Below are 15,302 nucleotides of genomic sequence, written 5' to 3'. Positions count from 1 at the left end.
CTGCCACATGGTGGACATCTGGAGTACTACACCTGTTCTCCAATCCACTCTAAGCAGAGAATTCTCAGCTCTACCAAAATTAAAGTCTCTTCTCTCAGCGAGGCTAGCCACACCTCATTTGTTTTGGGTAATGTGTTCTCTGTGCACCTAATGCCCTCAAACAAAGATTCAAGCATCTCCACGCCTTGACGGAATCACTGCCACCAGCAGCGGCCCCAGGGACACCTGCCGAGGGGAGGCTTCATTGCTATCTCTCACTATCGCTCACTGTTTCCTTTGGGACTAATTGTATGTGCTGGTGGGCGGATGAGGTTGATCAATGGTCAAACAAACAAAAAGCTAGTCCACCAGACAGAGTCCAGCCGTAACCAGTTCAGCTTAGTTCTCACCCACACTCTTGAAGCAATGGAAAATTACTGTTCACTTAGATCACAGTCATGCCATGGAAATAATGAAATAAAAAAGGAATCCCATTTCCCTAATCCAAACTCTCTGGCTCCTTCCTCAAAAGAAGGGCAGTCTGGTTCTGGTACAGATCTGTTTTTCATACAGTTACTTTAATTTTTTCATGTTTGACAGCATCTGCTTATGCTATTATTAGATTTATACTGTTTCTGCCGATAACTGCAGTATAATGTAGTCATGAAGAGCGTGACTGCAGTTTTAAGTCAAACTGCCAGGGTCCCAAAACCCCTGCTTTACCGTTTACTGGCTGTGTCTCAGTTTTCTCACATGTAATACGGGAATATCAGTAAATTATTTTTTGATGGTTCCCAGGGTTGTAGTAAGAATTAAAATGAGATAATGTATATAAAGCACCTAGAATAGCACTTGGTACTTAATAGTGCTCAGAACATGTAAACTATTATAGCCTTAGCATGGGACAAGATCTACTGTAAAACACCAACGGGAACATAGCATTTACCCAAAACTCACAGTGAAAGAAGTTGTTCTCACCTGTAAAAGATAAAAAAGCTGCTGATATGTTTCCAGTGTCTTTCTTCTCTCCTTACTCAAACTTTTGATCCCTTGGTTGTCAGTGTTATTCAGTATTTGCATTTCTCCACCTTTTTTCTTATTCAGTTTCGTTCTGTGTGAAATTACATCCTGGAAAAAATTTTTATGAAATTACTACTTTTTATGCTGGTACTGTTTACCTCCTTCCTTCTCAGACACCCTGAGACACACACAGTTGGAAAGATTAATTTTCCACGTTTCCCTCACGAAGAAACAAACTGACAGAGAATGTTAAAGAAATTAAGAAAATCCAAATTGCAGGTGAATTTGGCTTTTGTAATATTTGTTCTCCAAAGCTGTACGCATTTGTTGGTAGGATGTAATGTAAGTCCCAAGACAATTCAACAGGGAGAGGATAGTCTTTCCAAAAAATGATGCTGGGACAACTGGATATCCAGGTTCAAAAGAAAGAAGTCAGACCTCATCCCATAAACAAAAATTAACTCAAAAGAGATCAAAGAACTAAATGTAGGAGCTAAAGCTATAAAACTCTTGTAAGAAAACCTAGGCAAAAATATTTATTACCCTGGATTAAGCAATGGTTTCTTTTAGGGGTGTGTGTGTGATAATTTATTTAATCATATTCCTTTTTGATGGACAGTTAGTTTCTTTACATTTTATTACTATTTCAGAGTGTGTAGGGAGCCCTTCTTGTACATGCATCTTTGTGCATGTAGATAATGGTTTTTTACATACGACACTAAAAGCACTAGCAACAAAAGAAAAAAATAAAGTGGACTTCATAAAAATTAAAACCTCTGTGCTTCAAAGTACATTATCAATAAAGAAAACCCATAGAATGAGAGAAAATATTTTCAAATCATTTATCAGATAAGGGACTTGTATCCACAATATACTATAAAGAACTCCTACATCTCAAAAATAAAAAGACAAATAACCCAATTAAAATATGGGCAAAGGATGTGAACAGACATTTTCCCAAAGAACACCTACAAATGGCTAATAAGCACATGAAGAGATGCTCAACATTAACAGTTATTTGGCAGTTCCTCAGAAGTTAAACACAGGTGACCATGTGACCCAGCAACTTCACTGTTAGGTATATACTGAAGAGAACTGAAAACATATGTCCACAGAAAAACATGTACATGAATGCTCATAGCAGAATTACTCGTAACAGTTGAAAAGAGGGAACAACTCAAGTGTCCATCAACTGATAAATGGGCAAACAAAATGTGGTGTATCCACACAATGGAATGTTATTTATCAATAAAGAGGGATGAAGTACTGATTTACGCTACTACAACATGGTGAACTTTAAAAACACTATGCTAAGTGAAAGAAGCTGGTCACAACAGATGACATATTGTGTGACTCTATTAATATGAAATATCCAGAACAGGTAAATCTATCAAGATAGAAAGTATACTAAAGGTTGCTGTGGCTGGGGGTTGGAGTGAATAGGTAATGAGTGTTAATGAATGTGGGTATTTTTTCAATTGAAGTATTATTCATTTACTATACAATTCATCCCTTTAAAGAGTACAATTCAGTGGTGTTCCGTCTAGTCACAAGGTTGTGCAACTGTCACCACAATCTAATTCCAGAACATTTTCTTTGGGGTTTCTTTTTGGGGTGATGAAACGTTCTAGAGTCAGACAGAAGTGATAGTTGTACAATTTTGGGAATATACTAAACACTACTAAACTGTAACCTTTAAAAGAATGAATTATATCTTTTGAATCTATAGAAACACTTGCAAAAAAATATGCAATGTAGAAATTAGAAATGGAAGCGAAGAGAAGCCTCTAAATATTTAACAAAGTTAAGGGTTTTCCCTCCCAATCATGCTCCTTTAACTATTTACAGGGAAATGTGGAAAATGTGTGGCTGGAAACATTGTCAAAAGGTCACTGAGGCTACTGTGTCCCCTTCAGGGGCTTAAAGGCTCACGAACCAGAGTAGGTCGTTTAGATAAGGATCTACCAAACATTTTTACGGAGACCCACAGTAAAAAATACATTTTATGTCTTTTATTGGTAAACTTACCCACACATACTATACGAAAGGATGCTTATTCTTACTACTGGGGCACACTCCGATCGTTTCAATTTGCTTTTATTCTATTCCATTTTTAAAATCTGCTGAAGTGATACACTAAATTGATTTCATGACTCACTAATGGCACGTGACTTACATGAAACCCACAGCTCTAGAATGCCTCCTCTGCCACTGAACACTGGGTCGCTGTCCCAGAGTGTAGGTGGCAAGAAAATTGTTTTTTCCTACAACTTTTTCCATCTGCTTCCCTGAGCTCTTAGCCCAGCCTCCACATGACGATTCCGTTTGCAGTCAGTGTCAGGATTCTCCACCACCAGTCCCGAGGGGGGCCCTGGGCACTGCAGGCACTACCATGCTTTGCTGTGCGCGCACTGCTGGCCATCTTGAATCCTGGGCCCTTCTCCACCAAATGCCAGTAGGGACTCCTGTCATTTTGACAACAAAAAATGTGCCTGTCCCCATTTCCAATTATCCCTGCGGATGAGAACCACTGTACAGGACAAGCTCCAAATCTATTTACCCCCCAGCACCCCTCTTCTCCCATAGCTGGGGTCAGCTCATAGGTAGGAAAAAAAAAAACCCAAAACAACCCTTGGAGCTTTGAGATTAGATAGTTCTATGTGGTTACGTCCATTGCCTTCCAGGCCTATGACTTTATATTTTTCTTCATTCTCAGCTTAGAGAGGGGTAACTTGACTTAATCCTTTACTTCTGTTCCCCTAATTGTTTATATGGGGAAAGGGGGAATTTGACTTTCATTTCTACAAAAATTTTAAGAAGGCGACATTTCCCCCCTTATTTCACAAATATATAAATCACATTCAAGATGAAGAAAGGAAGCATAGTTACCTCCAGATGGAGGTTCAGGAGAAGTCTAGACAGGCGGTGGCCTGATACCCTGTATCTATAAGAAGTCCTAAGACATCACTAGACTAACCGGCTTACGGTTCCATTTAACCCAGGTTTCTCCTCTTCAGATAACTGGTGATGTGTAGAGATTCAGTTCCCCCAAATACATGGAATAAATTGATTATCTTGATTTTAAATATACGGAAGAAAAAAAATCTTGGTACTTAACCTCCCCATCACTGGCCTCCCTCATCCCCGATGTCCCCCAACTACTTGCAATGGAAGCAGCTCTGGAAACTGGAGACTATTCCTTCATTTTGCTGCAGACTTCATCTTTAGGGTAATGTTTTTGACATATACAGAACAGAACAGAGGGTGGGGTGGTAAGCGAGCTCTAGGGCAGAACCAAGTTCCTTTGCATTATTAACAGATTTGGTGAAGACAGCACAGGAAGAGCACTGGAGGAAGGGAAAGAGCAGAGTCAAATGCTGAGCCCTGCAGGGGAAGTGGGAGGGGAGAGGAGAGCCAGCAGCTGTGCCACGGGAACATCTGTCTGCTGGAGATCCAAGGACAGAGCAGCACGCTTCAGTGGGATAAGCCCTTCTTCTGTCTTCCCTGTGAAATTACACCTGGCTCACAAAAGCTCTGGTGTGAGTGGAGGTTTGCTTTGGAAAGCTTGAAGAAGGGGACAAAGGCCAACCCAGACAGGGGTTCCAAAGAGAGGTATAGGCTTTTTATTAATAGAAATCTCATGTCCTCTATTCTTATCAATAAATATTGAGCATTTGAGGAATACTGGTTCGAAGGAGCAACGGTATTTAACTTGTTCATAATATTCCCACATCTCAATGTTGCCTTAGTTGCCACCATCTTTTCCCTTCCCCTGGTAACAGGATATCCGCATGCAGGTAATATGCTAGAGTATATGCACTTTTGTAGAAGGTGTGGCCTAGGACAAACAGCTTGGGCTTTGGAGTCATAAGAATACGAGTATCTGCAAAGCACAGTTAGTTTTGTGACCTTGCTCAGGTTAACCTAAGACTCAGTTTCCTTAAATCTATAAAATGAGCTTAATGATAGCAATCTTACTGAGCTTCTGTGAAGATAAAAACAATCCACGTAAGGCACTTAGCACATTTTCCAGTGAAGAAAACAAGGCTTAGAGAGGTTAAGGAACATACCCAAGGAAATATGCTCATAAAGCAGCAAAGAAGTTTAATTAAGCCATACAATAAATTTCAATCCTGGGTTACAGAAAGCCCTGGCCTTCAAGTCTGCACTCACATGATACGACACACCCACCAATAGGAATTTTAGCAATTCAAGATTACTTTCAATTTCTACTTTGGTTTTCCTTCAAGCTAGTTTGAATCTAGACCTTTCTTCCTCCCTATGCCTCCCAGAAACTTCTACTTCAGCCGTCTGTCTCCATTTCCAAACCTCTTCTTTTGCTTAAAACCAATATTAGCTACTTCACTCACTCACCCACTGACTTTCTAAGGTTTCCAGAAGGAACGCCAATTTTAAAAGAATTGTAAGACACATGGTTACTAGAGAGAGCTAGAGTTGCTCTGTAAGAACTAAGCCACTTCCCTTTAAACTTTTTTCTCAACATACGCTCATTGTTAAAAAAATTAAAAACTATACCAGGACATGGAAGCAACCTAAGGGTCCATCGGCAGATGAATGGATAAAGAAGATGTGGCACATATATACAGTGGAATATTACTCAGCCATAAAAAGAAACAAAACTGAGTTATTTGTAGTGAGGTGGATGGACCTAGAGTCTGTCATACAGAGTGAAGTAAGTCAGAAAGAGAAAAACAAATACCGTATGCTAACACATATATATGGAATCAAAAAAAAAAAAAAAAAGGTTCTGATGAACCCAGGGGCAGGACAGGAATAAAGACGCAGATGTAGAGAATGGACTTGAGGACACAGGGAGGGGGAAGGGTAAGCTGGGACGAAGTGAGAGAGTGGCATGGAATATATACGCTACCAAATGCAAAATAGCTAGCTAGTGGGAAGCAGGTGCATAGCACAGGGAGATTAGCTCCGTGCTTTGTGACCACCTAGAGGGGTGGGATAGGGAGGGTGGGAGGGAGATACAAGAGGGAGGGAATATGGGGATATATGTATACATATAGCTGATTCACTTTGTTATACAGCAGAAACTGACACAACATTGTAAAGCGATTTTACCCCAATAAAGATGTTAAAAAATATATATATATATGGTTAATTCTACCATGCAAAGAAAAATAGCTTAATTTTTTTCTTTTAGCTTAAGTGTATACCTATTTTTTACAATAAATGAAATCATACTGTTTTAGGTACTATTTTCTTCTCCATTATATTGCAACCCTTTCCCCTGCCCTTAAATATTCTTCAGAAACGTTATTTTTAGTGGCTGTGTAACATACGTGTCAGACTGGTTCTACTGTCCTCTGTTTGTTGTTTTCGGGTTTGGGTTGTTCCCCATTATTTCACTACTGTAAATAAAACTTCAACTGCACTATTCTTATCATCAAACCAAAAATGCTACTATTAATGATAAGACAAAAGAGTACATCCTTGAGAATCATTAGTTTAACTTCTAATCAGAGTTTGATAAATATTTGGTGTTTGAAAATATAAGTCGAAAAATTAAGTTTGTTTCACAATGCTAACAATTAGTAATGCTTTAAAAAATCTTGAACACTCATAAAGATCTGAAAATCTGCCGCGTTTGTATTTCCACAAGCTACATATTTCTACTACTCTTTTGCAGCTAAGCCTTATTTTAAAAGGCAAGGCATTTCCTGTTTACAACTTTATGGGAGTAGGGTAAAACAGCAGTGTAAAGCTATAAAAGGCATTCTCTCAAGGACCTTCTGGAATATATTATACTTTAAAAGTTTTCATATGTGTCAAACAATACAAACACATTATTATTTTTTTTAAAGACTAAAGTACTATTGTTTTTCTGGATAAAACAATGAAAATAGAGTTAAATACAGAACATTTAAATTTGTAGTTTTTTTCCCTTAATATTTAGAAAAGATGATCATTTCCTGTCTTACGAGTTGCTCTCGTTTCCTTATTTTCTCTGCACTATTTTGCTGGCATCTCCGTGAGGGCCGGAGACAAGAGCGAGGCGTTCCCATGTCCATTTGGCTGGTAGCCTCCCGTGCCTGCTCACCTGGTAGTTTTCCAGAACCACACCAGAAGCTGGCTCTCTACCTCTGACCCACTGTAGCCTTCTCAGGTCATCCAGAAGGTCAACTTCCCCTGCCTTGCCCTGTTGGTTTTCTGAAAACTGACGTGGCATGGGAACAGGGACATGGAGAGAGGTCTTACCCTGGAATCTCCTTTTCTTGGGTAAAAATGACACTTCTCACATAGTTTTGGGGAGCTTTGACACTGGCAGGTTTCTCACAGATAAAAAACTACAGCATTATTTATTTGGAGGCTATTATTAGGGAAATGCCACTCTGTATGGGGTCATTTTGGAAATGTGGGTGGGGGAGGGCTAACAGCTGATGGATTGGAGACACCACTGGCTTCCAGTGAGCGGGGCCTGGGGAGGACACAGATGCTCTGCTGTCCTGCAGTTTGTAGGATGGTCCTGTGTAAATAACTGTCCACATCTCGCATGGCTGGATTTTTTAATGTCCCGCTGGTCATTCACGTAGGTCAAAATTCTGTGCGTAATTGCTTGAGCCTAGAATCTAATCGCTTTACATATAAGCACAACATAGATCCTCACAATTTTAATATAAACTTAATTTTCTAGGACGGCAATTCCATGTCAAGTGGTGGGGGGTGGAGGGAGACCACACTTTGCTGTTCAAGGGCATATTACAAAGAGTTGTTCTCCACTTTGGAAAAAAGAACTCATGGCCAGTTCCACCACTCACCTGACCAGTCTCATCTGTAGCTCTCTCAATCTGTGGTTATTCTGTGAAGAGGCCCAAGTCTCTGGTAACTTTATCACATCTAATGGCATCAGGCCCATGTATTTTCATATTGAAATATGTATTTTTTACTATAAATTAATTTCTTTGAATTTCTCTTTTATATTTATAGAAAGGCCTTAGCCTTGCTATGAAGGTACATATGTAAGTTGGTTTTATTTCACATAAATTTCCTTTCAGAATGGTAAAGAAGTCTTACCAAATGTCATAAAAGGGGAGCACAGAATTTTGCAGGTCTAAGACCATAAAGTGGTAATGAAAATGGTAAATAAACTTTGGGCCACTCCTTCTGGACTCCAAAGGAACTTAGCTGGACCAGAGTGCTGTGGGCAAATATACGAGCGTCTTCTCTCTTCTGGGAACCAAGAGTCCCACAAACCCCACTGACCTCCAGTGTGATCCTGTTCTTCACCAGGAGCCCAATCTTAATGTCCATCAGGTTCAGGTCTTTCTCGAGCTGTTGATTGCCTCTGATCTTGGTCACCACTTCTTCCCTTAATCGTGCTACCTCCAGCGCCTCCTGGAAATCCAAGTCACTTTGGTCCAACAGGTGTACAAATTTGCGTACTACCGTTAACGGCGGGTTTTCAGAGCCAACTGCAAGGAAAGGAAAGGCGTGCTTTAACTGGGCATGCTTGAACGGATCATCAGTAGGAAAGAAACCAGGACTTTAAATAAAGCATTGACAGAAAAATAGAGCGATGGACGTGCTTGGTCTCCAGAGTGAATCATCCTGCCTCAGGTCAAATCTGGACGAGGAAACTGATCATATAAATAAATGCACGCCACTGATAAGGTTGGGCCTCACTAATTCCTCGTCTAGCACCCGTTTATCAGCCCTCTCTCAGGCTGTTCCCAGGACCACGCACTGAGGAGACAGTTCTATCTATCAGTGTCTTATTGATGAGGAACCTGGGAAAGAATGCTAACATGAGTTGCCCCGGCTCTGAGAGCTTGTGGCTGAGCCAGATAAGAGATTTCTGTTCTTGCTGCAGGAAGCAGAAAGAGTTTTTGTTTTTTTTTCCCTCAGCCCAAAAGACCTTGGGGAAGGAGCAGGAATTAGGTGAAAGGTGAATTAGAAAAGGTCAGTCAAGGGCGAACTGTAAGGTCTAACAGGAGCCGACAGAATGACAACTGGAACACATGTTCTACTTGGCAGAAATGAAGCAATTTTAGAAATTGAATTAGGTCCCTGTCCTTTCAGCATGGACCAGGGAGGGCATTCAGCACCTAGGAGACCAGGCTCAGTTGTTGAGAGGAATATCTATATAAATTCTACAAGGGCTTTCCCTTAGTGCCTTGAACCTTAATTGTGCTTTAATTCTCTTGCACTGTGACTTTGGAAAAAAAAATTTTTTTTAAGGTGTGTGATGAGATCTACTCTGGGTAAACTCTAAGAAGAAACTACCTGGACCTTCAATGCTGAATGATTAGACACAGCAACAAAAAGATGACTTGAGAGAGCCCAGCCCAGTTGTGGCGGCCTCAATAACCATCCTCTCTTTTACTTCCAAGGCCCTACTCAAGCTTCCTTATACTTCTGTTTAGTTGTGTGGTATTTTGACACTTAAGGAATACAGAGTTCAACCAACAACACAATTAACAGCATGAACTCATCCTGAGCAACCAAATCTAGAGTCATCTGTATTACTGTTGTTCCCCATCTGATGGTCTTTATTGGTACTTGTCAAAGAAAAGCCTTAGGAAGCTTTAGAGGTCCAATTCTGCTTCCAGGCTCAGAATTTACTGGATAATAATACCTCATATTCCACTAGATTCCAAGTTACCTTGGATCATGGACCCTTTTCTTCCTGATCACTGAAGCATATGTGAATTTATTTTCCTTCTATTTCAGCAAAGATGTTGCTGATGACATGACCATTTCAGAAACAGCCTGAGCCACACAGCAGAGCTCATTCATGTAGCTGAGAGAACATAAGCCACCGCATTTGTGTCTAAAGTTCTCTCTCCTGGCTCTGAAGAACTTGTGTATCATTTTATGTGCTAACAGGCCTGGTAGAAACAAATCAATATTTTAGCTTTACTAATTATTATGGCTCAAATGTAATAGCTCCTCTATCAACAGCTGGCTTTTTGGCATCTTCATGATATCTTCATACCACTTTGTGGTACTTTCATTTCAGGAAACCACACAACTTAACAGTCAGCACTTACAAGTGGCCACATTACGGTTCCAGCAACTTTTAAACCTGAATGCATTCAGTGCCTTTCTGGAGGGAATGGGTGAAAATGAATCATGACAGACTAATAAAAGTGATCTGTTTTTCAGCTTAAAAAAATGCCTTCGTTTTATGAAGATGCTGAATTGAGAAAGAAATGAAAATTTACAGTTCAGTTACCACAAAGCCACCCTATTTGCCAAAGCCCAGAGCAGTTCTGATCTGACTTATTGAAAGGAAAAAAAATGAGAGGAAAAAAAATCACAGGCCAGGCAATAAATTAAACAGTATTCAAATTTAAGCTTATCTTCTGGCTCTTTTGCATTAGATTCCTGCCTCTAGCTCAAATTTAATATAAAAAATCAGCATTTATGCCAACTCCATTTTTTAAAAATTGAAGTGTAGTTGATTTACAATGTTGTGTTAGTTTCAGGCATACAGTGAAGTGATTCAGATATATATATATATTTTTTTTAATATTCTTTTTCATTATAGGTTATTATAAGATACTGAATATAGTTCCCTGTGCTATACGGTAGGTCCTTGTTGATTATCTATTTTATATATAGTAGTGTGTATATGTTAATCTCAAACTCCTAATTTATCCCCCCACCCCATGCAGTCCATTCCTTTTGAAGAAGAAATCACATCTACTGCATTTACCCCACTCCATTTAGATAGAAGGGTCCACTTCCTGTCATCACATCTTCCTTTGTGTACTGGTTCAGAACCTGGGGTCTGAGATGGTCAAAATCTACTGGAAATAACGGGCATCCTCTGTTTCTGGGGCAGCCACTGAAGTGACTCAGATGGAAATAACTTGTCCTTGCCTGGTTAATAAGGGATAATTTGTCTCAGAATGCTCCCACTTACCCAATGTTTTGTAGTCATCTCTAGCTTTGTTTGCTCTCAATAGAGACTGTATTTTCACAATTTCATTGTTCTGCGAAAAAAATAAGACCAGTCACTACCTCCCAGAGTCCCATCTACTCCACTATTTTAGAATTTAGAACTATTTAAGAAGTGACAGCGTTTTCAAAAGGGACACTATTTAGAACTGATAGTATTTAGATGTGGTGTAGTCAATGTTTATTTTTGCATTCTCTTTGAAGAAAGGGGCAGATAAGTTAGCTAAAATATAAACAAGATTGCAAAGGGACTGTTTAAATAAAGAGATTTAAAAAGGGAAAAGAATTTTACCACCAAATTTAGATGGTCCAATCTATGTTCACATATCTATTCTTCAAAGATCCTAAAAAAATTCCTCCTGCGGGCATCTATTTAAATTAATCGGTTAGCAGTAATAAGCACTTTATAAGTCATTTTGGAAAGTTGAATCTTTTCTCCCTGGCATTACTAGCCCACATCAGTTTTCTCTCACCCATTTCCTTTCCAGTTCTGAATGGTGAAGTCTCACTCTGAACCCGAGTTCTGAATAAAAAAATGTAAGAAGCCTCCAAATAGTATCGCATTGAGTTCTAAAACCTATTTTTTCCTCCTAGTGTTCATTTCCACCATTTAATAAAAGTCATTCAATGCTAACATTCAACAAAGTATTCATTTAGTTCATTCTCAGCCAGGATAAATATCCACATGCGTGTCTCTTACATGATCTCTGAAATACTGCAGTCGTGAGAGGTAATTCTTTCGTGCTGTTACCATCCGGAACCAGGACTGAATCTAAAAATAAGTTAAAAAGAGAAATCCAGGCAATTACCAGATAACCTTTCATATCTCTTTATGGAGTCTTTTAAAAATAATATTGATAGATAATTTGATAAAAAAGTAAAAATTAGCAGCCTACCAACTAATAAACATCTAAAGCCTAATCTTCTTCTTCTACTTCCTTCGTTGCTTTTTCTCCTAGGGGTTCAGAACATGTTACACGTTATGGTGGGGAAGGTAATGTAGCTCTTTGTACTATTTTGCTTTAATCTCAGTAAATTAAAGCCAAGCGGGCAAGGCATTTTGCTGAGAGTTGCCACGGGTCAGGGGATCAAATGAGAAACTAAGTTCAGGGTTGCTTCCCACATCTCTTAAACGCAGCGAATATTCTTTAGGTCTTTACAGGAAAACATTTCAAGAGGTCTCACGAGGGACCAACTGTGACCCACGGTTTTTTAAGCGAATAAGCATGTGTTCCAGGGTAAGCAAAGGACATTTCATTCAGGAGCTAGTAATGCACAAGGGGTCTAGAACATGTCATTCTTTGTCCTCACAGTTTAAAAAGTCTTAACAAATCTCATCTAATTCCCATCTCTCTCCAGTCCCACTCTTGTGACTCTCATCTGGATTTCCAAGTTTCTACAAGTTCACTGCCGTACAGTTCTTTAGTTTTCAGCTCTGAGACAGTGGGCACTCCAATGCGTGTTCTTTCTCTAAGCTCAGAGCAACCAGCCTCGGTGGGAAGCTGGTGGGAAGTTAGGCCCTAACTTAGCTCTACTTTCTCTTGTCATTGGCTTTGCATTTGCCTTACAACTAAGGTTTGCACTGTTAAATTTGAGCATTCTAAACATTATTAGCGAAGACCATAAGAAGAACATAAAATAAAGCTGGGTTTCCTCCAGAATTTAAATAATCAATTTGGACTTGTTAGAGAAAGAGCATATATTATAAAGAACTGGAGACAATAGAGTGTTTTGATGGACTTGCTTGAAGATGATCAGCTAAGTGAGTAGTGGAGGTATGACTCAAACCCAGGACTTGCTTCTGATGTCAAGGCTCAAACATAGTCTGTCTTCTAGAAGCAAAATGAAAATGAAGGGAAAAGTTTAAGTCAAGCACTAAGGTAAGAAAGGGTGTTTACCTTCACAACAGAAGGAATATTATCAATGAATATTTGTCGCCTGTGCATATATGAGGCCCGCTGTTTATGTCCCTTCCAAAAAGCCTGTGGAAAATAATGAGTTACAGAATTACTTACATGTAACAGTTTATTTTAGAAAGTGCAAGGACAGAGTACATCTCAGGAGACACTGAGTTGGGACAATGTCAGGGATCCTCCCTTCCAAATCTCATCTGGACACCATCTCTAGGGGTGGACATTAAACTGGGCAGAGCATACCAGCTCACACCTGAGGCTTGCCCCAAGTTTGGGAAAGGAATTACCAGGTGCAAGCCCAGTTTCTGGTTTGAAAGTTTAATTTTACCAAGGCCCTTGGTGATGAGAAGTGATAATAATATGGAATTGCCCTCAAACATACAAACAGATCAATTGGGTGCTGGTATTATTTGGTAACAATATAAGATGCTTCAAAATAATGACTAGTAATTAGCTTTCCTCCAACAAGTGGGCCACTGTGATCCAGACTGAAAAGGAAGATGACTCTGGATCCCTGAAAACAGGAGTGCTGTGATTGATCTTTTATTATTGCATCTATTTTTTACATAAAGCTTAATGAGGCTTCATCAACATAGCTTTACAAGGTTATCACCATCAAAGAGAACTTTTACAGGAAACATTTGCAAAAAGTGGACACAAACTGGTATCTTTAGGATGATAAATCCATAGCTGTTATAAAGTTTATTCCAATTCATTTTTGAGAATCTTTTTATTGAAACATATCTTTGTAATTCACTCCAATTCTCTGATTTTGTTTTTCAGGTTAGAAATGAAATACAAGTTCTGTGTTAAAAAAGGACAAATACAAAAAAATCAAGTTTTTTTTTGGCCTCGCAGCGCAGCTTGCGGGATCTTAGCTCCCTGACCAGGGACTGAACCCGGGCCACGGCAATGAAAGTGCCGAGTTCTAACCACTGGGACACCAGGGAATTCCCCAAAATCAAGTGGCTTTTTGTTTGTTTGTTCCAGTTATTTTTTATAAATTTCTTTTCACATCTGCATAAATCAATCTACCTCATTCCTTCTTTCTTTTTAAAAAGGTATGCAGAATTTTATTGCCATTTAAAAAATAATGTACTTTTTGGTAATGATTCAAAACAAAACAGTCATGATGGAATAAGTACCCAACTGAGTACTTGCTCCAAACTTCCCCTCTCAATTTAAATCCCTAGAAATGATAAATATGCTTTTAAAAAAAACTTAATTTTGAAATAATTATCGACTCATAGGAAGCTGCAACAGTAATACATTGAGTTCCATGTACCCTTTATCCAGCTTCCACCAATGGAAACATCTTACAAATAGGCTTTTAAAGCAATCCATCATAGTGCTAGAAAACAAGAAGGCATATGGGTCAAAAACTATGAGGGATCTTGGAAGAGAGACGGTAGCTTGAATTGGCTGAAAGAGGGAACCACAGAACACAATTCTACAAACATTGGGAACCTCTACAAAAAATGTGAGATGGCTCTAAGCTTGAGGGAGCCTTGAATATCAGTCTGAGAAATTTTGGGAAAGTTGTCACATCACTCATTGCCAAGCAGTGAGGGGAAAAAAAACATAGATGGGGAGTAGGGGTTGGGAAAAGTACAAAAGAATATAGCCTTTTTGGAGGGAATTTAGCAGTATCAAATTTAAAATTATTTAGCGTTTCACCCAGTGTTTCTAATTTTCAATATACCTAGCCTAAGGAAATATAAGTACCTGTGTAGGAAAACAATATGTAAGGATTTTTGTTGCAGCATTGTTTGTAATACCGAAAGTACGTAGAGAACAGAATATTGACAAATAGGGAAATGGTGATAAACTGTGATTGCACTCATACTAATGGCAATCTAACTAGTAACTTATTTGTCACGATGGGTCTCAATGGTGACTCGTGTTTTTGTGGCTAACACTGTTTTAAAGCACAGAGGTGCAAATGTGCAAATAATATTATACACCCCATTCCTTGATCCAAATTGAAAGGCAACCAAGATACTGGGATTAGCTCAATTTCTCATTCTGCTTTTTTGGAATTATCTCAATTCCAGAAACACTATTAATCTCTATTAGCTCAGATTCCCAAAGATTCTGGATAAGGAATCTGTTGTAGTAACAGAAGATCTAATATTGAAGCATGTTTGCATTAGTGGAATGAACCCACTTGTCCGTTTTGTACTATGTTTTTAATGTCCTAAGGATTCAATGCTCACCAACAGTACTTTCCTGAAGATTTCATTTTGTACTTCATCTCTTTAATGATTATGTAGATTTTTCTGGAATCTACATTTATATTTTTATTGTTACCTTTCCAAACCAAGGCAACTTGGCTGGGTTTTGAAGTTTTGGTCTATAGAAGCAGAGTACTACTGGCTTCCTATTTTATTTGTCAAAATTTAACATTCTTCTTTTTTAGTTTGTAAGTTTTAGTTTCTTCAGGATTGGCTTTTC

The 15,302-nt window shown here is 38.9% G+C and overlaps 1 protein-coding gene across 2 annotated transcripts in view; it reads right to left on the bottom strand.

The window, feature by feature from the left end:
* IQGAP2 (IQ motif containing GTPase activating protein 2) overlaps positions 1-15,302 on the bottom strand; it is a 295,945-nt gene that overhangs the window by 45,204 nt on the left and 235,439 nt on the right. For both annotated transcript variants that reach the window (XM_059916596.1, XM_059916597.1), the window contains 5 exons: positions 12,834-12,917; positions 11,636-11,707; positions 10,901-10,970; positions 8,236-8,444; positions 958-1,107 (listed from right to left, as the gene is read on the bottom strand). In XM_059916596.1, the coding sequence (XP_059772579.1) occupies positions 958-1,107; positions 8,236-8,444; positions 10,901-10,970; positions 11,636-11,707; positions 12,834-12,917 (585 nt within the window). The remainder of the gene's footprint in view (positions 1-957; positions 1,108-8,235; positions 8,445-10,900; positions 10,971-11,635; positions 11,708-12,833; positions 12,918-15,302) is intronic.

This window comes from Balaenoptera ricei, chromosome 3 (assembly GCF_028023285.1).
Source record: "Balaenoptera ricei isolate mBalRic1 chromosome 3, mBalRic1.hap2, whole genome shotgun sequence".
Lineage (NCBI taxonomy): Eukaryota > Metazoa > Chordata > Mammalia > Artiodactyla > Balaenopteridae > Balaenoptera > Balaenoptera ricei.
The sequence above is the reverse complement of the archived record's forward strand: the minus strand, read 5'-3'. Positions and strand labels throughout refer to the sequence as shown.